Source organism: Phascolarctos cinereus, unplaced genomic scaffold (assembly GCF_003287225.1).
Source record: "Phascolarctos cinereus isolate Bilbo 61053 unplaced genomic scaffold, phaCin_HiC Scaffold_4;HRSCAF=312, whole genome shotgun sequence".
NCBI classification, from domain to species: domain Eukaryota; kingdom Metazoa; phylum Chordata; class Mammalia; order Diprotodontia; family Phascolarctidae; genus Phascolarctos; species Phascolarctos cinereus.
Genome location: NW_027555847.1, coordinates 173644389 through 173668676, shown reverse-complemented (window position 1 = coordinate 173668676; position 24288 = coordinate 173644389). Strand labels below are relative to the sequence as shown.

At 35.1% G+C, this 24288-nt stretch overlaps 1 protein-coding gene across 3 annotated transcripts in view; it reads left to right on the top strand.

Annotated features, from left to right (window-relative positions):
* The window catches only part of SNX29 (sorting nexin 29), a 659946-nt gene that overhangs the window by 520720 nt on the left and 114938 nt on the right, over positions 1-24288 (top strand). For all 3 annotated transcript variants that reach the window (XM_078152787.1, XM_020978396.2, XM_020978398.2), the window contains one exon: positions 21174-21314. In XM_078152787.1, the coding sequence (XP_078008913.1) occupies positions 21174-21314 (141 nt within the window). The remainder of the gene's footprint in view (positions 1-21173; positions 21315-24288) is intronic.

Genomic DNA, 24288 nt, shown 5'->3' with positions numbered 1-24288 from the left:
ACACTTTTTTTTAGAAGTAGGAAAAAAAACCCAGTGTATTTTGATACCTGTTTTCTCTTCTCTTGCTTTATCTAGTTCCACTAATTTTCTTTAAAAAAAAATTAGTACCAGATATTTCAGGCTATTACTATTTTAGAATATGGTTTAATATTTGGTAATAATATGCTCCCCCCATTCCTACTTTCCTCTCATTATTTATTTTTTTATTCTAGACCTGTTATTTTGTCTAATTCTAGGAAGTAATTCTACTAATCGTTTGAGTGACATAACATAATCTCTAAATTAACTAAGTAGGATCATCATTGTTGGTATATTGGCACAACCCAGCCATGAACAATGAATGGCTCTCCAAGTATTTGTCTTGAATTATTTCTATAATGACTTTTTTTTGTATTTGCAATTGTATCTTGGGCAGATTAGTATCCAATGTTTTGATTCTTTTAATGGAGTTTCTTTCTTTCCATCTGGTTTTTGTTAGTACTATATAGAAGTGCCAATAATTTTTCTACATTTATTTTTTATTCTACTTTACTGAAACTATTAATTATTCCATTTGATCTCTTTGCTTATTTTCTGGGATTTTCTAAATAAGCCAACATGGTGTCTGCAAATAGGATGTATTGTCTTTTTTTTTTTTAACATGTTCTGGTGAATATGGTAATTTTCAATGAAATGGCTGAATCAGAAAGGATAAGGTAGAGTACTAGATAATCTATACACTGTATCATCAGTCCTTGAGCAATCAGCCATCAGGTATGTGTTCAGGATCTACAGTGCGAATAACAGAATTGACCAGATTTGTCACTTTCTGATACTTATATTGCATGATCAAATTAGATAGTAACTGATGTATGTTCTCAGGCACTTTAATGGATTTGTGACATCTTCCATGTGACTGATCTGTCCACTAATGGGGACAGATTTGCAGTCTCTCTTAGTCTTTTCATTCCATACAGTTGTTGGTAATATATTTCTGTGGTTCCTCAGTAGAGGATTCTTCCCTTGTGCTAGAGATCTTCCTTTGGTAATTTCATATTTCTTGGTTATCAGTGAAGCTCTCAGACTACCTATATATTTTCTCTTTTCTTGTTACATGACTAGCTCAACTCTTTTTCTGTACATAAATGTCTTCCATGATATGTCTCGTGCAAGTCATCATTGCTACATCATTTGCTACAGCCTGCTAATATTCATTATCAATCTTTCTGTTACCCTTTGGATAACCTGTATACAGTTCTGATTCTTCTGAAATCATGTCATGGTTCACAGGAATATAGCATCTTGGAAAATGTATTGGTGTTAAAAAGATGTTTTAGGTCTTTAGTCTGTTAGAAGATCGACTGGATCAAAGAGTATCCAGTTTGTTACACTCCCCTCCAAACCCCCAACCTCAGTGGCTCCTTATAGTTAAGGATTGAATACGAAATCCTTGCTTTAGCATTCAAAGCCCTTCATAGCCTAGCAGCATCCCCTTTCTAGTCTTCTTAAACCTTGTTCCCAAAGCATACACTATTTTATCCAGTGATGTGTCTATTTGCTATTCCATGAAAAAGCACTCCATCTCTTAGCTCTGGACATTTTCTCTGACTGACCCCTATGATCTGGAATGTTCTCCTTCCACATCTTCACTTACTGACTTTTGTGCTTTCCTTCAAGCCCCAACTAAAATTCCATCTTCTACAGGAAACCTTACCCAACCTATCTTAGTTCTAATGCCTTCCCTCTTTTAATTATTTCCTGTTTATCGTGTGTGTGTGTGTGTGTGTGTGTGTGTGTATAGTTTGTTCATATTTGTTTGTTCTATGTGCCATTGAATTATGAGCCCCTTGAGGGCAGGTACTACACCCCCCCCTTTTTTATTCCCAGTACTTAGCACAGCGTTAAGCACATAGTTGGCACTTAATAAATGTTTATTGACTGAATTTAGTGACTTTTTGTGTATAGTTCCAAATTGCTTCCAGAATCACTGGACCACTTCACACTTCCAGCAACAGTGTGTCAAAAAAAAACCCCCAAAACAAAACAACGCCTATTTTCTTGCAGCTACTTGAACATATATCATTTTACCTTTTTTGTCATTTTTGCCAGCCTTATGGATATAAGGTGGAACATCACAGTTACTTTGAAGGGTTTTTTTTTTGTATATGGCTGTTGATAGATATCTATACCTTAGATATTTTTCTTTAAGAGCTCCCTGTTCATTCCTTTGAATATTTGTCACTATCTCCAGTCATCCATATCTGGCCACTGGACCCAGATGGCTCTGGAGAAGAAAGTGAGGCTGGTCACCTTGCATGGCCCTCCCTCACTTAAATCTAATTCACTTGCAAGTCATGGCATCATCTTCCTGATGTCATGGTCCTCTTCAAGAATGAAGGACAAACAACAACAATAACAATTGGAGAATGGCTCTTATTCTCATAAATCTGAATCAATTTCTTAGAGGTATTAGAAATGAGAACTTTCTTAAAGAAATTTTTTGTAAAGATTTTCCTAGCTATTTCCCTGTTAATTTTATCAGCTGCTAAATTTGTTGTGTTATGCAGAAAACTTTCCAATTTTATTTAATAAAAATGTCCTTTTTATCTTTTGTGATCCTCTCCATCCCTTGTTTGACCTTGAACTTTTCCCCTATTCATAGATCTGCAAAGAAATTTCTTTTTTGTTTCTCTAATTTGTATAATAACAATAAGCTAATCTTAAATAGCACCTACTATGTTCTAGGCCCTGTGATTATAAGCACTTTAGAAATATTATCTCATTTTATCTTCTTAATTAGAATGGGAGGTAGATGCTATTATTATCCCTATTTTACAACTGAGGAAACCGAGGTAAACAGATGTTAAGTGACTTGCCCAATGATACACAGCTATTAAATATCTAAAGTCTTATTTGAACTTAGCTCTTCCTGCCTCTAGGCCCAGTACTCTATCTACTGCATCACCTACTTGCTCCTGTTTTTTTATGTGAACTTTAAAAAAAAAATCAGTCATATATGCATTTGGAGTTAATTTGAAAATACAATTTCTAGTGTTAATATCACCCTAATTTCTGCATATTGATTTCATGTTTTTCAGCACATTTTCTCCAATAGTGAATCCTTAAGCCATTATCTCGGATCTTTGGGTATATCAGATATTATGCTACTAGTTTCATTTGCTTCCATATGTTGTTTACTTAAAACTTTTCCACTGATTGACCTTTTTATTTTTTAACTAGTACCAAATGAATTTGATCATCACTGCTTTGTAGTATGACTTGAAATCTGATACTGTTTTTAAGCCAAGAGAAGTTAAATGATTTAATTAGGGTCACCAAGCTATTTACTTTGAGACCCAAGACTTGAACCTAGGTCTCCTGACTCTGAGTCTTATGTGTTCCCACTTTTCTCCATTGTCTCAACTGAGTCGTTGAAAAATTGTGTTACCCTATCATAGATTCCTTCCACATACATCTGGTCTGATTGAGACAATTTCATCCACTTCATTCTCTTGAATAGCATTGTCTCTTCCTCATATAACACGTTGAAACCTGAGATAATAGATTCCAGATGTAATAGTTTTGTTATTGTTGCTCATGATCACTCTATTTATTCTGTTTCACATCTGTTTGTTGCCTTATTTCTAGTTTCATCTGCATAAATTCTCCAGGTAGGATGACTTAGCCACGTCTCATATCAAGTTCTTTGTAATCTCATTTTCAACTCAACTGATTGTCACTGTTTTAAGATGCAGTCATCTTCCTAATTCTACCACCATAATCTCTCCCTACCACTTTGCAAATGAGCTTGCATTCTAAACTGGTGTTATACTTGGCTGCCTGGCTGCTTGGCCACGGGATTGAACATTTGCTAGCTAAGATGGATTCTAAGGTTTTTTGGTCTTCTTGTTGTGGCAGCTACTTTCCAAGATAACTGAAGGAGAGTTCCAGCAAGATAATTGCTTATGTAATTGCTTATGATAAGGAGTGACTCTCACATACCTTCTAAAAACTCTGGCAAATATAAAGAACAACAACAACAACAACAACAACAAAAAGAGAAGGAAACCCACAAAGGAAAATAATAAAAAGACTAAAGAAATTAGTCTAAAAAATGAGACCCAAGGACAATGAAAGAATGCTATAGGGTAAAAGCGTACAAAGAAAAATATCCATAATTAAGAAACAGAACCATATCAGCAATTACTGCATCTTTAGAAGAGAAAATGAACATAGCAAATTCATTTCCAAAATGGCTTAGAATCACAATATTATAAGGAAAAATTTGGCATCTATTAAATTTGAATAAGTTCATTGATGGAAGAATATAGGAAGACAAACATGATTACGAATAGTGTACAAAAGATAGTCTAAAATCTCAGTGGAATGTATGCATTCAGAAGCAGGCAAATTGAAGATCAGTGATGGAAGAAAATAAAACAATGGGAAACATTTTTTAATGGAAAAATTGAAGAAAACCTCAGAGTTCTACAAACCAGAACAGTGTTAGAGAATAGGGATCAGTGATATAATATGAGAATTATTTCTTTCAGAAAAATATGCTAATATAGAAAAAGTATGTATTTCTAAGACATCATTCAAGAAAGTTGCTTAGCAGTATTAGAAACATAATAGTTCAAATTAGTAGAATATTCAGGTTACCAATAGTTAAGAGCCCGAAAATTAACTCACCCAGAAATGTATATGTGAGGCTTCAGAGTTTCAGTTTCAAAAAGACAATCTAGGAGGAAGCAATTCACATGACATAATATAGCTATTCAGATTGCATAAGACTACTTAAAGAATATAAGAAATTTTTAAAATAGAGATTAGAATGTGATATATTAAAAAGTAAGGAAAATTGTTCTCTATCCTAAAATTACCTATCCTTCATAAATGAGAATACTCCATTAGGAGAAAAAATGGTTCTTAGATGAATTTAGAACATTTTCATCTGAGAAATCTTGATCTGGAGGGGTCTTGGGCATGCAAATAGACCAAACAGCTAGACTGGCAAATGAGTCTAGGCCTGAAAGCAAATAATAAGTAAAAAATGACTCAGTGTTGACTTGCTCTAAGGAGATGATGCCTGTTGTACTTTTTAAGCCATATCTAATAAAAGGATTTTTGAAAATACAAAAGCTAAGGATTTGAGAGAAAAAAAATAGTCCCGTGTAAAAAAAGAAGAGCTAGAATTATATCATCTGGAATATCAAAGGGAAGTTGGAGAATGAATGAAACATTACTCAAAATCCCAAGCACTACAGGTAAAAGGTAACTAAAAAAACAAATTCAGGACAAAGGAGCAAGCATATTTATTAAACAAACTCTTGTCTGGACATTCCAAGAAAGGGTTAAAAATTATACTAACAAAAGTAGGTTTCCAGGACCTGTCTTTGTTGTATCCAGGAGAGGGAAGAGAGTGGGATAATTCAAACTGAACTGTTACAAAGCAAGGTAAACTTTATTTGTAATTGGGGGCAACTGTTGCTGTGGGTCTCAAAAAATAGGAATCTCCTGTTAAAAGCAAAATAGGCAATGTATTATTTTCTGCTGATCAAAAGCAAAAAAAAAATCACAGAATGGAATCAGACAGAGAAAAAAATCAAAACTAACAGTAAAATCCATAAGTGTTAATGGGCTAAATTCAACAACAACAAAGAATCAATTTACATGTGGATTAGAAAACAAAATCCCACAGATTTCTGTTTACAAGAACCACAATTTAAGCACCAAGATTTGTATACATTCAAAATGAAAGACTAAAAAAAAAATCTTTTTTTTTTTTTGCCTGAAACAAGTATCCGAAAGCAGGAGTTACAATTGAAATTTCAAATAAGACAACAGCAAAAGTAAATGCCATTAAGAGAGATAAATGTGAAATTACATTATGATTAAAGGGTTTATAGCTAATAAAACAATAACAATATTTAGTTTATACACATTGAAATGACATAGCATCCAAGGTCCTAAAAAACCTAATCAAGATAGGAAAAAAGACTTAGATAACAAGAACAACTCTGAATCATTTAACATTACTCTGTAGAAGTTTCATGAATCCAAAAAGAATAAAAAAGAAACCACAGATTCAAACAAAATGTTGGGAAAACTGGGTTTGGTAGACTTATGGCAGTTTCTCAGTGGGAATCTTGGACCATATACATTTATCTTCTATTCCAGTGGACTCCTACAAAAAATTATCACATGGTAGGGCATGAAAAACTCATAAACAAAAGCAGAAAGGCATAAATATTTTATAAATCACAATGCAATAAAATAACAAAAGATGCTTACCTAAAGAGAGATTAAATATAACAATCTATATATTGAAAAAGTTAACAACGAAACCATAGGAACCTTTAAAAAAGTTAAATGGAATGATTGCTTATGAGAGAATGTGTCAAATTGTATGTAATAAACCTAAAGCAGTCCCTAGAAGAAAAATTTATATTTCTAAACATATATTAATAAACAAGAAAAGAGAGGACACGTAATTCTTTAAAAAACACCTAGGAAAAGCAGCAAATTAATAATCCCAAAATAAACACAAAAGATATTTCAAAAGTTACTCATGAAATTAATAATTTAAACTTTTAAAAATTTAATTAATAAAAAGCTATTTTAAAAGAAAATAAAATTAATTTTTAAAGTTAGTTAATTTAATGGGAGGGGTGGAACAAGATCTATTCTGTTGTGAATCTCGGGCATAAAAAAAATCCCTTCTAAATTTTTTTGGAAAGGAAAAGCTTAACTTTTTGGTTCAGAGTATCTTAAGGACAACTCAGTTTCCAGGGGAATAATTCCAATTTTTGATGCCAATGACATTGTCATTGAATAGAGAAAAGTGCAGTGTGCCATATTTTGATAACATTTGGTGTCAGGAGGGAAAGGCTTTGCTTGTATTAACTGATAGAAAGACAGTGTCAGAAAATCTACTGCTGAGTCAGCTGAACAGGGCCTAAATCACATTTTACCTTTCCCAGAGGATGTAATAAAGAACTTCATCTTTCTCATACTTTTTTGTCTCTTTGATCTGCCATGGCAAAAGCAAAGTCTTGCAATTTTGAGGCCGGTCAGTAGAAGCTTGATTTAGGAGTACTGAAAACATAAGCACACAGATAGCTATTGGGGAAGGAAAGGAAGATTCCCTTAAGAAACCTTTTTGTAGGGGTTTCTCATACCTTAAAGTAGAAGAGGCCTCATGTACCTTAAAAGGGACTCATTTACCTTAAGTAGCTAGCTTTTATTTCTATTAGCCTTGCTAGTGGACTTATTTCCCATTTCAGTCTTGGTGCAAAGTTTTATCACCATCTAGCCTACAAATAAAGGCTATCTGTTTTATTAGTCTAGTAGTAAGATCAAAGGTGGGAAAGGGTTTTAAATAATGGGACAAAGAGGAATGTTTGACTTTTCACCTTGAATGGAAAGGAGGCTATTTTCTAACATGGAGTCATTCATTTTGAAAGAGAGAAGGTACAGGGTACCTCCACATGTCCTAACACTATCCCCAAGCATACTAGCAACTAGATTTTTATGTAGTCTCTGTGAACCACCACAAACAAATACTCACTGTCACTTATGCATTCTAGACTTTTTTTCTTTCCTAAGCCATAATGACCTAAGACTTTAAATCTAATCTTGCTTGTAAGGCTACAATAAGAATCCCAACTCACAGTACAGTGTTGTACATACAATATATACTTTATTGTTGAATGAATTTCAAATATTATTTCTTTTTTTAAAACAATTAACAAAATTATTTCCTTAGCCATAGCAGGGGAAAGATATTAGACAAGAATATTTAATAAGGACACAGCCTTGATTCAGCTGAGCACAGCTCCCCTATTTCTGTGTTGTCCATGGCAGTATGCTCTACATCAGGGGCCAGCTAGAGTTCCTTGAGGCTTTTTGTACACAGGCAAACAGGGAGCCTGCCCCTTAGTCCCCTGAGCCAATTAATACTCCAGAATGGTTTCAACAGCTTTTTAAAAACTATTAATTAATTAATTAATTTTTAGTTTTCAACATTCACTTCCACAAGATTTTGAGTTCCAAATTTTCTCCCCATCTCTCCCCCTCCCCCCAACCCAAGATGGCATGCATTCTGATTACCCCTTTCTCTGATCTGCCCTCCCTCTCTTACCGCCCCCTTCTCTTATCCCCTTCTCCTTCTATTTTCCTGTAGGGCAGGATAGATTTCTATACCCCATTGCCTGTATATCTTATTTCCCAATTGCATGTAAAAACAATTTTTAACATTTGTTTTTAAAACTTTGGATTCCAAATTCTCTCCCTTCCTCCCTGCCCACCCACCCTCATTGAGAAGGCAAGCAACTCAATAAAGGTTATGCCTGTGTAGTCATGCAAAACACTTTCATAATAGCCATGTTGTGAAAAACTAACTATATTTCCCTTCATCCTATCCCACCCCCCATTTATTCTGTTCTCTCTTTTGATCCTGTCCCTCCTCAAAAGTGTTTGCTTCTGATTACCCCTCTCCCAGTTTGCCCTCCCTTCTGTCATTCCCCTTTTTCTTATCCCCTTCCCCCCTGTTTTCCTGTAAGGTAAGATAGATTTCCCTACCCAATTGAGTGTGTGTGTTATTCCCTCTCCTTAAGCCAAATTTGATGTGAGTAAGATTCATTCATTCCCTCTCACCTTCCCCCTTTTCCCTTCCATGAGAAAAGCCTTTTCTTGTCTGTTTTATGTGAGATAATTTACTGCACTCTACCTCTCCCTTTCTCCTTCTCCTAGTACAATCTTCTCTCACCCCTTAACTTCATTTTTTAGATATCATCCCTTCATATTCAACTCACCCTGTGCCATCTGTCTGTATGTATTCCCTCCAGCTACCCTAATACTGAGAAAGGTCTCATGAGTTACTAATATCATCTTTCCTTTTGGAATGTAAACAGTTCAACTTTAATAAGTCTTTTATGATTTCTCTTTCTTGTTTACTTTTTCATGCTTCTGTTGTCTTGTATTTGAAAATCAAATTTTCTATTCAGCTCTGGTCTTTTCATCAAGAATGCTTGAAAGTCCTGTATTTCACTGAATATCCATTTTTTCTCCTGAAGGATTATACTCAGTTTTGCTGGGTAGGTGATTCTTAGTTTTAATCCTATCTCCTTTGACCTCTGGAATATTATATTCCAAGCCTTCTGATCCTTTAATGTGGAAGCTGCTAAATACTGTGTTATCCTGATTGTGTTTCCACAATACTTGAATTGTTTCTTTATGGCTACTTGCAATATTTTTCCCTTGACCTGGGAACTCTGGAATTTGGCTACAATATTCCTAGGAGTTTTCCTTTGGGGATATCTTTCAGGAGGAGATCTGTGGATTCTTTCAATTTCTATTTTGCCCTTTGGTTCTAAAATAACAGGGCAGTTTTCCTTGATAATTTCTTGAAAGATGATGTCTAGGCTCTTTTTTTGATCATGGCTTTCAGGTAGTCCAACAAGTTTTAAATTCTCTCTCCTGGATCTATTTTCCAGGTCAGTTGTTTTTCCAATGAGATATTTCACCTTGTCTTCTATTTTTTCATTCTTTTAGATTAGTTTTTACAATATCTTGATTTCTCATAAAGTCATTAGCTTCCATTTGCTCCATTCTCATTTTTAAGGAAATATTTTTTTCAGTGAGCTTTTGGACTTCCTTTTCCATTTGGCCAGTTCTTCTTTTGAAGACATTCTTCTCTTCTTTGGGTTTTTGGACTTTTTTTGCCATTTGGCTTAGTCTATTTGTTAAGGTATTATTTTCTTAAGTATTTTTTTGGTCTCCTTTAACAAGTTGTTGACTTGTTTTTCATTATTTTATTGCATCACTCTCATTTATTTTCCAAGTTTTTCCTCCACTTCTCTTACTTGCTTCTCAAAGTCCTTTTTTATTTATTTTATTTAATTTTTTTTGGTGAGGCAGTTGGGGTTAAGTGACTTGCCAGGAGTCACACAGCTAATGAGTGTTATGTGTCTGAGGCTGGATTTGAACTTAAGTTCTCCTGGCTTCAGGGCCAGTGCTCTATCCACTGTACCACCCAGCTGACCCTCAAAATCCTTTTTGACCTCCTCCTTGGCCTGGGATTGATTCATATTTTTCTTGGAGGCTTTGTATGTAGGAGCTTTGACTTTGTTGTCTTCTTCTGGTTGTATGTTTTGATCTTCTTTGTTACCAAAATAAGGTTTTTATAGTCTGACTCTTTTTTGCAGTGGTTGCTCATGTTCCCAGCCATTTACTTGACTATTAAATTCTTTGTTAAGATAGGGGTCTGCTTCCAGTGTGGAGAATGTACTATCCCAAGCTTCAGGGGTTTTGTGCAGCTATTTTCAGAGATACTTCTTGGGACCTTTAAATTTTCAGTTCTTCCAAGGTGGTACAATCAAAGGTGAGGTGCCTTTCCTGGTCTGTGCTCTGGTGTGTGAGAGATCACAAGCCCTCTTTTCTGCCTTGGAACTGTGAGGAGGATTCCCTCTTCCCACTGCCACAAGCTCCACCAAGCCAAGCTGTGAAGGGTACCTAATCTGCTTATGTTCTAACATGTTTTAATGACATGGTCTTTAATAGTCAAACCACACAATTTATTTTAAGTTTATTGTAATGTGTTGTATACTTATTGGCCTAAATTTAATTTCTGCATGGCCTCTTGGTTTAAAGAGTCTCTCATAGGGCTTCTGAAGGACAGAGGTGCACCAGATGTGCTTCTGAAAAAAAAAGCTTTGGTCAGAAGTTAACTAGTTAATAAGCTATTCTAGAAAAAAAGATGTTTGGTATGGAAGAGAATGGTCTCCTATCCTTTTTTCATATGAGTGTCAGAGGTAGAAAATATTATATGAATTTACTTTTATTTTGTTGAATCACAGTGTGATAATTGAAGTCTATAATGAAAACTCCGGACCACTGAAAACTCTAAAATAATCAAATAAAGATTAAATATTATTTAGTATAATTTTACTGTGAATTGCATTTTGCTATCATTCATTTGCTTATCCATTATTTGTTGAGTATTGTATTCAGAGAAATTCCCCTATAACTTGTGAGGGCCTGCAGATATTCTTCTTTGTGATTGGGTTTATATTAATTGCATTTCAGGGCTTTCTAAAATGAGATCAATAACTACTTAAAAGACTTTGGCCTAACTGTCCAGACTTTGATAAGCAACTGGATGGATACCCCATGGAACTGGCCTATGAGTACATACGTAGGTCTTGAGACAATGCTGTAGATGACAATGAACTCAACCCAGAATGGAATTTGAGAAGAAGGAGAATGAGCTGGATTGACTGCCTTTGGGAAATTACCAAATGTTTTTCATCCCACTAGACTCCTTTCTGAAACCAAGTCCTATGTTTTTAGCATCAGTATTCTCCTAATGATCATAGAAGCCAGAGAATATCACAGGTTCCAAATATAGTTGTGGGTTATCCAAAAGACAACAGAGAGTCACATGGTGAATATTAGTAAACTATAATATATTATCAAAAATTATTATGAAGGAAAAGTGACATAAAGGAATACCATCAGAGAGTTCTATGACTAGAAAAGGATGTGAGCCAGGCTTGTAGCAATAGTAGGGGTTAACGAGTGGGCAGCTATCATGTTCCATTATCCATGTAAATTTCACATTTGGAGGAAGACCCCTTTCTTTGTAAGCAGAAGGGAATTTGAATGGGAATTTAAATCAGGACATGGACACAGAATTTCTCTTTTGTGAATGGGTTGTGATTTGTATCAGTGAAGGGAATTCCTCCAATATTGAAAATATGGATAAAGTGAAGTCATCAGGAGACACTGCAGGGGATACATAAGTAAACGTGACCTTACTTTCTATCAAATTATAAATCCAGTCTGGCATCAAATCTCTTCTTGACCAGTATATATTTTTATAACATCTTTTCGTAGCTATTCTTGAAAACAGAAAAGCTATATATTTTTATAACATCTTTTCGTAGCTATTCTTGAAAACAGAAAAGCTATCACACTATTTTAGATTGTAATCTGTTGCATAGCATTACAATAGAAGATGAAATTTGAAATATAAAATTCTCTCGGTTTGTTTTTCTTATGTACCTTTTTTGTAAGAATGTTTGAAATATCTCTTATTAGATGTTCATCTTTTTCATCGATGCTGTGGCTGAGATTTTTCGGCTATGTTATTTTGGGTTACATCTTGAGATCCTTTGCTTTTCCAAATTCATTATTTCATTGCATTTTGTAGTTTATAGTGGTACAGAGTATCATGTCTTATTCCTTTCCTTTACATTTGAATATTTTTCTTTAAGCAGCTGCAGAATTTTTTGATGTTGCAATTAGTAAATTTAACCACTATTTGGCTTGGAGATCTAAAATATACAGTTATTTTCCGAAGGCAATCCACGGATTCTTTTGATAGGTGATAGGTTTTTTATATTTAGAAGTTCTGGGCAGCTTCTTATATTATTTCTTATATTATGGTGCTTTATGTTTTGATTTGTCATGTTGTTTTAGGAAGTCTTTGATCCTCAAATTGTCTCTATGTTTTACTTGTATACCAGTTGTGTTATTGCATTTTACTTCTCTTCATCCAAATTGTCCTTAATTTCAGTATAAATGTATTCTGAGTGTTTTCTTTTTTCTCTCACTTCTTTTAAAAGACCACTGTGGATTCAATTTTTTATATGCTAATTATTTCATTTGTGAAGGCCAGAAATCCTGCTATTTATTCTTTTTAAAATTCTCTCAAAGTTTGGTTTGTCTCTTGAACCATTTTGATTATCTTGGTATGGTTCTTTGCCCTCTTGAAAATCTAGCTTTGATTAGATGTTGATTCAATTTCCTTTTTTATTGCAATATTTTTAAAAGATATTTTCAGTCTTTTTGAAATATTGTTACTCATCTTTCTTTTTGGTTTGAAAATCTCTGTTGATTGATCTACTTCTGTCCTAGTTTTTAAATTGAATTTTCTTCTCCTGAGATCTTTAGTGGTTTTAGTTTTTTTTTTCCGCTTATATTCCTTTGAGGTTCATTTTATGACCCTTTCATGGTAGATTTACTCCTGAGGATTGACTTAAAATCTGTCTTAGGCTCTTTGAACATTTGTTCACCAGTCTGGGAAAATTGACCTGGCCCCAGCTAGATGCTAGTCCCCTTTCCTTCAGGCCCACATAGCCCCACATGTTAGTCCCCTATGCCAATTCCTCCCTTCTTTGCTTCTCTTTCTGGGCTGTCGATGTCTGACATTTTTTTTTACAGGGTTGAGAGAAGAAAAATCACTGAGTGGATCCCAGAGCATAAGTTCTAGGGTCCTGGGCCTTGCTAGAGCTCAGAGGCTAGTGAGAGAAAGATGAAGAATGTTTGCATTAGCTTTCTCCACTGTTAATTAGTTTCAAAGACTTATTGGATATTTTAGTTTCTTGTCTTGCAGAGGTAGATGTGAGGGTTCCTCTGTGAGCGTTTTTATTTTTTGAGATATGGGACTAGAGGAAATTTCTAGTTCTCCATCTTGTTAGGTACTTGACCTGTCTTATATGCTAATACACATGGTAGACCATTGTTGCCTTATTGTTTGTTAAATATTCATTGAATGCCCATAAGGTAGTCTGTTGCTTTTAAGACTGGTACAAACTCCATAAGCCTATTTCCCCATTAAAACACTAGATATTGACTGCTGCACAATTCAAGAACATCATAAGGGAGGAAGAAATAAAAAACCCTTGATATATTGAATTTATTGACACTTCTTAAATGCAGTGTGAGTGTGCTATCCAACTTGTTACTGGATTAGGAGTATTTAAATCACAATTTAAATCACAGAAAATAAGAAGTAATGGTACATATCAGATGAAATGCTGCAAGAGCAATAATCTTTAAGTTACTTGGGAAATAGCGCTAAATGAGTTGTACATGTTTAAGGAAAGAAGACTGATCAGCTATCTGGGCCAATTATGTTTGACCGTCTTAGAAAATAGCCACAATCCTGTACTAGGAAGTGCTGAGGGTAGTTTTTCTTATCTTCCATGTATCCCTGCTGGACAGGTAGGTGGTATGGTGGATAGAGTGCTAGGCCCAGAGTCAGGAAGACTCATCTACCTTTGTTCAAATTTGTTTAGACACTTAGTAGTTATGTGACTCAGGGTTACACCAGTTTCCTCATCTATAAAATAATCTGGAGAAGGAAATGGCAAACCACTTCCAGTATCTTTGCCAAGAAAACCCCAAATGGACTTATGAAGAGTTGGATACAGCTGAAACAACAAATGTATCCCTATGATGCTCGTATTTTCATTCTATTTCCTTCTGGACTCAAGATTTTTTGTTTGCATCCTACCTAGACAGCTGGTGGTACAATGGAGAGAGTTCTTGGCCTGGAATCAGGAACACCTGAGTTCAAATATGACCTCAGATACTTCTAGATGTGTGACCCTGGGCAAGTCACTTGGCCTATTTGCTTCAGTTTCTTCAGCTATAAAATAAGGTTAATGATAGTACCTACCTTGCAGGATTATTGTGGAGAAAAAATGAGATAATATTTATAAAAAGGACTTAGTCCAGTACCTGGTATATAATAGGTGCTATATAAATGTTTGTTCCCTTCCTCTTCCATTTACTTCCCTGCTGTTCATTCACAGTAATTCAGTTGTCTAGTTGTCCTATTTTAATTTTCTCAAACATCTAGTACAAATGGCCACCTGAAAACTTTAGGTTTTACCTATTGCTTGACTGAAAGGACTAGTTTTCTCTAGATTGACCTACTTTTTGACTGAATATATTTTTAAAAGGTAAAAATAGTTGTGGGAGTGTACATCTTGGTTAAATTCCAGGAAGTATCTATTCTCATCCCATTCCTACCTCCAAACAGTGGTGTTACCACGTTTAACCTTAGTGTTTTATACAGTGAACAAATAAACTTTAGAGGTTAGTTCTTATGAGTGCCTGTGGCAAGGTCAAACTGGCAGAGATGCTGTTTTAATCCTTAAGCAATCATTAAAAAAAAAACCCAAAAGAGGGCCCCTTTACCTTTAAAAGTAGCTTTATAATACATATCTCATTTAATTTCCTCAATAGCCTTGTGAAATTGGAAGTGCACTAAAGATCATTGATTTAAATGAAAAAGACCTCAGGAATCATCTCTTGTACCTAAAACCCTCATTTTGCACAAGAGAAAACCTGAGACCCTGGGGGTTTCAGTCCTGTGTGACAGAGGTGGTAATCATCTGAAGTGCGACTTGAACCCAGACCTCTTGGTCTAGAGCTAGTGCACTTTGCACAGTACAATGCTACCTCACCATCATTCCCATTTTGTAGATGAGGAAACAGGTTTAGAGAAGTTGACTTGCCCAAGATTATAGACCTAGTAAGTTGAAGGAGAACTTATCCAGATTTTCTAATGCAAGTTCGTTGCTCTTTATTGTACAATAATCAGAATGTGTCACTCCTTTCATAGGCTAACAGCTCCTTATAAGAAATACTAACCCCTAATATCTTTTTGCTTGATAATTTTTTTAAAAAACTGCTTGCCAGAAGGTCAGAACAGTGCAAAGCTAAGAAGTTGTGGTCCATAGTCAGACACTCAAGGAACACAGGATGAAGCTTCTATTCTTGTGCCATTCCTTGTCTTGGTTTAATTCATTTCAGCCAACAGTTAAGCTGTATTTACTATGTGCTAGAAGCCAGAGGCTACACAGATCAATAAGATATAGCTGTATAAAAACGGTTCCTCCAAATAATCTTTGCATGGTATGTTTTCATGTCCTCTCTTTAGTCTGTTCCCCAATATAAGTTCCTTTCAGATTATAAACCCTGTTTTCAGTTTTTAGAACCTGAATTTAGAATTTAGAACTGAACCTCCCGTTTATGAAACTGGTGCTGTGAAGTTAACTGCCCCCTATAATGTTATTTTTCCGAAAGTCAAATATTTGGTAGCTAAATACATTAATTGGGGTCACAGGTTTATAAATTTAGAGCTGCAAAGGACCTCAGATGCCATCTAGTCAAATACTTTCATTTTACAGACGAAACTGAGGGACTTGGAGGTTAAATGTCTTGCCCAAGTTCCTACAGGTAGTCAGAAGCATCAGAAGTCAGATTTGAACCCTGCTTCCCTGTCTGTGGAACCAGTGTTTTTCCACTGTACCTCTCTGCCTGAGCATCAAAAGATAGGGGCCTGGATGATGGTATTTATTATAATAATAATAATTCACATTTATATAGCACTTTTGGGTTTATAAAATGACAATATACTAGCCTTACACTTGCCCCATGAGGTAGGTAGTGCTGAATTTATCATCCTCATTTTTCAGATGAGGAACCTGACCCGTAAGGAGGTTAAGTGATTTGAGCCAGGTCACACTGCTAGAAAGTGTCTAGCTGCAGTCAGGATTCAAAAGAATTTCCTTTGATTCCTAATTCCCAGTAGAGGTAAGAATAACATTCTTTACAACTTAACACACTGCCTTTCTATCTGAGTCAAATGCAGGTTGGTTTAAATGTAGCACACTCTAAAAGTATACTTTTAAAGCAGGGTCACAGGATTGTCATTATTCACCAATATCAATAAACAATTGTGTCCTCATGTTTTTTACTGTTTGTAATTTTGTAATTTACCTTTTTTGAGCCATTCACAGTAGTTCAATTGTCTAGTCATCTTGTCTAGTACAAATATTACTAGATTTACAAATAATTCTTCCTGTGAAATTTCTTCTGAATTTAAAATACTTTACAAGCAAGGAGAAGTAATATTCATGGAATTTTCATTTGCAGGGTTGGAGTGTTCCAAGGCTCTGAGAGTGCTTCAAATAATAGTGACTAATAGTACGGTGTGTAAGGATGGTCCACAGAAATGATATGATCACATTCTGCTCTCTAGTTCAGTTGTTTGATTTCATTCTCCTTGACCAGTGTACACAGGAGACTGCTCTAATATCCTTTTCACCACCACATTCAGTTGAATTTAGCCTAAAGAAAAAAAAGTTCAGTTTTTTCTAATAGAAGCCAATCCTCTCAAATCAAATCTGAAATCAAACTGAATCCAGAAGAGTTTATCCTTATAAAGTAAAAATACTTTACTTCTCATAAAGTTAACGTAGACTATGAATGGAAAATCAAACTAGGTAAAATGTAAAAGTTTAAACTTCTAGTATTTGGATTTTTCCTCACCCCACCCCTTACCCCCCTTCTCTCCAGAACCACAGAATTTTAGAGCTAGAATGAAGGTAGTCTAACCTCTTCATTCTATAGATGAGGTTACTGAAACCAAGCAAGAAAAAGTGATTTTTCCAATTCCTCATGGCTGGTTAATTATAACAAAACCAGAATTAGAACCCCTTTTTCCTAGTTCCCTGAGGGTAGGAAAACCACTGTCAAGAGCATTCAATCACAAATACTTATTCAGACTCTTATTTTATACCTAAAAAGAGCTATGAGTAAGTACCTGAGAAGATAGAGAGATTCACAAAAGTAGCACCTGCTTACTTTTATTAGCTTACATTCTGATAAGGGAGATTAAACATAACAATAAGTCAAAAAGGAAGTTGTAGAATCTCCCTTCAGGCAACCCAGTCCATAATTTACATAGTCTTAGAGTAATGTGATGTTTAGAGAGTTTAAGTGAGTAGCCTGATGTCACACAGGAAGTAAATATAGACAGGATACGAACCCATAGCTCTTCTTGACTCCAGGTCCTGCATTTTATACACTGGCCATGATGTTTCTCAACCATACAAAATAGAATATAAAAAAGGAAGAAGAAAATGCTGTTAAGCCGAGATCACTTCCAGGTTGGTGGGAAGGGTGGGGCAACAGTGAATTAGGATAGAATAGATGCCATTTGATATCAGTCTTGTGGTTCAGCAAGCATCGGTAAGGAGGGGACATTCTACGCACATGAGAGAATATAAGAAATGATTAGGAGAATAGGAAAGCTGGAATGTGTATGTGTGTGGAGCTAAGTAGTTTGGTTTGAATATAATGTTGAATAATTTAAGGGATAGACTGTAAGGTAAAGCTGCAAAGCCTGCTTGTGAAGAGCCCTGAATGTAATCTGTTAGGTAATGGGGAACTATTGAAAGTTTTTGAGGCATGGAGTGACATGATTGTAGCTATACTTTAATCTGGCATTGGTGACTATGATAGATTTGGCAGTGACAAACTAGTGTTGGAAAAGCTGTTTAATATAAACTATTATAATAGTCATGGGGAGAAGTAATGAGGCGGTGACTTTTTCATTATATAGTTTTGAAAAATAATCTGCTTCTGATTCTGAGTATTTTTTACACTCAGTATGTCATCTGAGTCCATGAGGCAAATGTGAATGCCCAGATTATCAGCTACAGTTAATTATTTATGCCAAAGGATGGGGGCAGTGTTAAATACCATCTCAAAAAATCAGGTAAATCAAAATTTATTTCCATTTGGTTTTGGCAGGTATTATGCAATTTTTATCCCTTTCTCTTTTTTTTTTCCCCAAAAGCAGACTTATCTAATTGTCATAGAGATTAAATTTATATTTCCTATTGGAATCTTCATGGCCAGAAGTGATTGTTTTATCTCTCTTGCAGCCTAGTTATTGAATACAGGTAATCTCTGGACAATATTGATTGTTGATGCTTAGTCAGGGGTATCCAACTGACTGGTCGATGTGAGAGCGTAGTGGAACAGGCAGTGGTAAAGAGGACAGCACAGAAGGGGCCTTGCCATTTCCTCGCTCTGGGTCAAGGAGCTTGGATTGTCAGTTTTCAGTTGAAAGGGGAAGGGGATGTAGAGCTATGAAAGCAAAACCTTGATGGTTTATGAAGGGTGGGAAGATTCAACTATAATCATTTACAGAGAGTCCTTGGGGTTTTTAGTAAGAAATCTTCCATAATGGGGTCCTCAGTAGAAAATATCTGGAGACCCCTGACATTGAATATATAGCTATCTCTAAAAAGCTTAATATAACTGAGAATTGCTTCTTCTGTGATGAACAGTAAAATATATTATTCTTTGACTACCTGTATAGACATTGTATTAGGGTTTTTCATCATGTCCCCTGTTGTAAAAGAGTCTTTATAGTGTGAAATTCTTGGCTTCAAAATGTTTTATGAAAAATGCAAAGTCAAAATTTATTGTTCCCTATTAAGCATTTCAGCTGTTTTTCAGAACAACCACTTAAATTAGAGAAGCCTATTGTTATAGCAATGACAAAGAGATTTTTAGAAGTTTATTGACATAAAGCAATTGCAAACCATGTTGGACATTTATCATTGAAATTTTACTCTCTAGGCTGTTATTAACTCATATGAAATATATTTTTTAATACATTCCCCCCCTCCCTTTCCTATTTTCTTTTGGCTGCAGTTACTGTAGGGAGACTTAAAGGCCTTTCAGTGCTGTATAAAATGCCACTGACATTTTGCCCACAGGGCGTGCTTCTGAGAGGTAGAACATCTTGATGAAAGCAATGACGTTTTATGTCCAAAATATGCACGTTACACCTTACTGTAATTTTATCTTAAGTTTCTCCTTAAGTGTAAGACTAGATCTGACACTCATTTCTTCTGTACCTATGACTGTACTCCAAACATATAGATGAAAAACAACAACAAAATGGGTTTGGCCAAATATTCAGATGTTTGGTACCACTTAGACTAAGCAATCTGGTGATTAATTGAATTTAGCATTTTTCATCTGGAAGTTTTGGCATTATATCCTCGTAACCTTTATCAATACATTTCCAGGTAAGTGGATGAAAAGCCCTAAATAGGTCATACTTTGGCAACCCTATATTCTCTACTTTATTCTTATTTTTAATAATAATCTGTAAATTGCTTAGCTTAGTTAGAAAGCCTTATATAGTTTACATGGTCTCGGATGGCTTGTCTCAGGATGTTTGTATGAATCTGGTTGGGAGTAAATTGGGGCATCTCTGAAGTCTGCAACCCAAGTTAGATTTTCTGTAAACAAGAAAACAGTTTTGAAAACATTTATATTGAATGAGCATAAATTACATATGTGGTTTGTTTTCCCTCTTGATAAGTCAGTCATCACTTGAGCTTTGGATGATATTATGTTTATCATGGTATATGGTAGTGCTAAATGACAGTAGTGAACAGATCTACACTGATTAACTATGGATACCTTTGAAGCCATTTGTTGTAGTGGAAAGAGCACTGGATAAGGCAGAGGATTTGTGTTCAAATTCTGGCTCTGCTGCTCCCCACCTGTGTAACCTTGAGCAAGATGCTTAACCTCTCTAGGTCTCAGTTCCTTGCCTGGAGTTTAAAGCCCTTCACAATCAGGCTCCAGTCTACTTTTCCAAGTTTCCTCTTATCCCATAAGTTACTTGCCTTCACTGATTCCTCTCCTTCATGGAATGTACACTTGAGCTGAACTGACCTTGCTGGTTCCTGTATATAATATTCCATCTTCCATCTTCTCACCTTTGTAGAGCTTGTTCACCACACCAGACATGGCCTCCCTTTTCACTCCTGCCTCATATAATCCCTAGCTTCCCTCAAAGTTCAACTCAAGTACTAACTCCTACAAGAACCTTCTCCTTTTCTATCCATTTACAAGTGTTCTCCTCTTCAGTTTCTTTGTATTTCATCTTGCCAGTGGACCCAGATGGCTGCAGAGAAGAAAGTGAGGCTGGTGACTTTGCACAGCCCTCCCTCATTTAAATCCATTTTGCATAACCTTCCTGATGTCATGGTCCTCTTCTAGAAGGAAGGACAAACAACAACAACAACAACAATTTCATTTTCCTATGTACACATCGTTCCTTCTCCCCTTTCCCATAAGACTATAAGGAGGAAAGAGTCATTTTTTCTTTCTTTCTTTCTTTTTTATACCCAGTACCTAACACATTACCTAGCACATAGTAGGCACTTAAATAATGCTTATTGAATACATGAATGAATGTTGTGTTAAAGTCAAACAGAAATGGATCCCTGCTGGTCACATATTGAATTAGAAAACCACAAATTGATATTATATATCTTGTATTATATTTTTATTTAGTTTGTTCCAATTACATTTTAATCTGGTTCAGACAACATTTGGGAATTTTGCCATATCTCTGGACTAGATGACCTTGAAGGCCCCTTCCAGCTCTATGATCCTGTTAGTAAATCCCCATGGATGAAGACCCTGAATGAACAGACCTTCATCAAAAGTGTTTTAAGAGGTACACTCAGTGTGCTTTTTCTACTTAGATTTAATGTTTTTCTATGTTTTCCTGACAGGTCTATATCAGGATAAAGGATGATGAATGGAATGTATATAGAAGATATGCAGAATTCAGGAGTTTGCATCACAAGTTACAGAACAAATATCCTCAAGTGAGGGCCTACAGCTTCCCACCTAAAAAGGCCATTGGAAATAAGGTACTCTACCAAGAAAAGCAAATGACCATTTTTACTTGTTTCATACAATTAATCTACATTCCTAATAGTGTATTTTGATTTTAAGAGATGAAGTTTGTGAAACCTAGGAAGACTCCATTTTTGGTAAATTCTAATTCTCTTTCATTTGGGAATTGACCTGTAGATACTCCTTCTTTACCAACTTTGTCTTGAAAAAGCATGATTAGAGTTAATCATAATTCAACTCCTTCATATATATTACAATATCGTTTGGGTCAGAAATAATCAAGGGTAATTGTTGGCTGCTGATTCACATCTAATCTTAAAACATATTTCATCAGTATGTCATGTATTAAAATCAGATTAGAAAGCTAATTTAGTTATAATGTAGCAAACACCAAAGAAAGAAAGCATATTCCTATCAAGATTCATCTCAGTCTTTGATCGTTTTTTCTGTTAAGATGGTATGGAATTAAACCCATGAAAATGCAAGATTTGAACGTTCTACAGGGTATTTTTGGTTTGCTAACACCAAGAAGGAGTAAAATATTTCCTTGTCAAGAGAAAAATCATATAAACTATTCATTTTTAGGCTATGACAAATCTTGGGCTGCTTCCAGAATTTCTCCAAATGCCTCAAAACACCAGCCTGCTTAATCAATAATAGAACAAACCTGTTATATGACATGTTTCTTAAAAATATTATCATGTAACTATTAGAAAGGCAGCTTGGCTTAGTAGATCCAGAATTAGCCTCAGAGTCAAGAAGTTCTGGATTCACATCCTGCATCTTATACATAATGGCTGTATGACCCTAGGCCAACCACTTAACCTTTTAGTGCCACAGGCAACTTTCTAAGACTATAAATTTCAGAGAAAGTTCCAATCTCTATTGACAGAGAGTGTTTCTGAGAATTCCCTATACTAATGAAATCACATATCCATTTTTTTAAAGTAACTATTATAACATTGATTTTTTAAAAATCACATTGAAAAAAACCTTTCAAGAATTCCCATTTAGTTCACTGTGCCCATCAATATCAAATCATTTTCTAACAAAAATTGTTCTCCCATATAGGTGATTTATGGCAATTTGGATCAAGTCAAGTCAAATCAACAAGAATTTGAATGCTTAATGTGTGCTAAGCACCAAGAATACAAATGTTTTCCATGAAACCTCTTTTGAACTTGACCTGAATTCTAACATTCTAGGAAATCTATTCTATAAGTCCCTAGTAACATCAAGAGACAGAGGGTATTTTAGTGGTTATAGTGTTAATCTTAGAGTCAGGAAAACCTAGGTACATTTTCTAGCTTGGTGACCATGAGTTAGTTACTTAATTTTTGAGTGCTCCAGGCAATCCTGTAAACCTATATAGACTAGTTTTTCTATATTAGCGAAGGTATGTTCTTCACTGAGAGTTCCCTATGCGGATTGACAATCACAAGTTCTGGCCAAAAAGAAAATCGTAGTTTTATAGGTTGAATTTGGTGAGACAAATCATCAAACTCATAAGTGAAAATGAATTTTAACAAATATAAAAAGAAGTAAATATGATCTACATGTTTGTGAGCCCAGTCAGGATACATATTATGTGATGTGGATTATACAGCTTCCTAGGTAGGTAGCCACCTTACTTCATGGGAGATTAACTGTGACAGTGTCTACATACATAGGAAAGATCCATCTGTGTCAATCCTCAGAATGAGTTAAGACATTAATAGAAGTTAAGTTTACATAAGGAGGGCACTGCTGTTTTTTGGGGTTTTTTTCTTCTCCTGATCCATTATACAAATATTTGAGCTCCACCTTGAAAGGTGACATCTTATGTATCTTGCCTCTTACCTCTTAGAAGCTGTGCTTGGTGGTACTTATAGGTAATAGCTTTCACTTCTGATTAGATATCTTGGTCCTTTTCATGTTGGTGGTCACTGTGGGACACAAGTTAGGATGAAGGCCTAATGTTGTTATTGAGGCATATGATAGTTGCTAGTTCATTAAGAAATACTAGGATGAAGAGCTTCTTTTCTGCCCAAGCTGTCATCTCAACCTTTTAATTTGCCTGTCTAATAGTAATTATACTTTGATTCCTTCTTTTCTTTCCCTTTTGACTGAATGACACATAATTGTTTCCCTAAGTCTGCTTTGGCTGCTACTTGGAGCAGATCTGGGGAATTCTTACAATTTCCATTATTTTCAAGGACAGATTGAGGTCAGGACATGGAATTCTCAACCTATTAGCCAGAAGGCTAATAAGTTTATTGGTAAAACTGCATAACTCAGTGCTACCAAATGGTTGTGGTAGCCTAATGAATTTTGGTACATGGCCAGTAACTGCTTTGATACCCTTAAGGGCTAATTCTCCGAAAATTTTTGATTATTAATTGGCAAAGAAAAATCAGTGAGGCTAAGAAACATGTCTTTTCTTATGATGGGTTTACTTCAAGAATAACCTACTAGTCCACTTGGATCATGAAGAAATATCCAAGCTGATACTGTAATGTATTTGGGTTGATTGAATAATAAATCTTGTGTTACTATAAGCCCTAGAACTGTTAAATTAATATACATTTCAGAATGTATATTTGGAATATATGTTTCAGAATATCATTCAAGCAAACATTCTACAAAGATTATCCTTTTTTTTAGATAAATGTGTTTCTGCTCTCATTGTCTGGTATCTATTCTGAAGGCACTGCATTTTATCAATGGCTATTGATAATGGTGATAGTAATCATCTGAGTATTCAAAAATTATAATGTCTTCTTAATTTGTTTATGAACTCGCTTTTTAAAACTAAAGAATATTTGGTATAACGAACATACTCAATACCTTTTATGTGTATAGAATTTGTCTTTACCAAAGCATAAACTGCACCTTCATATTCAGAGCATGTATTTAACTGGATATACATGAAATATGAGAAAAGAATGATAACTCCTAGTGAATAATAAACATACTTAGTAATACCAACACATTCACTAGGAATATCTT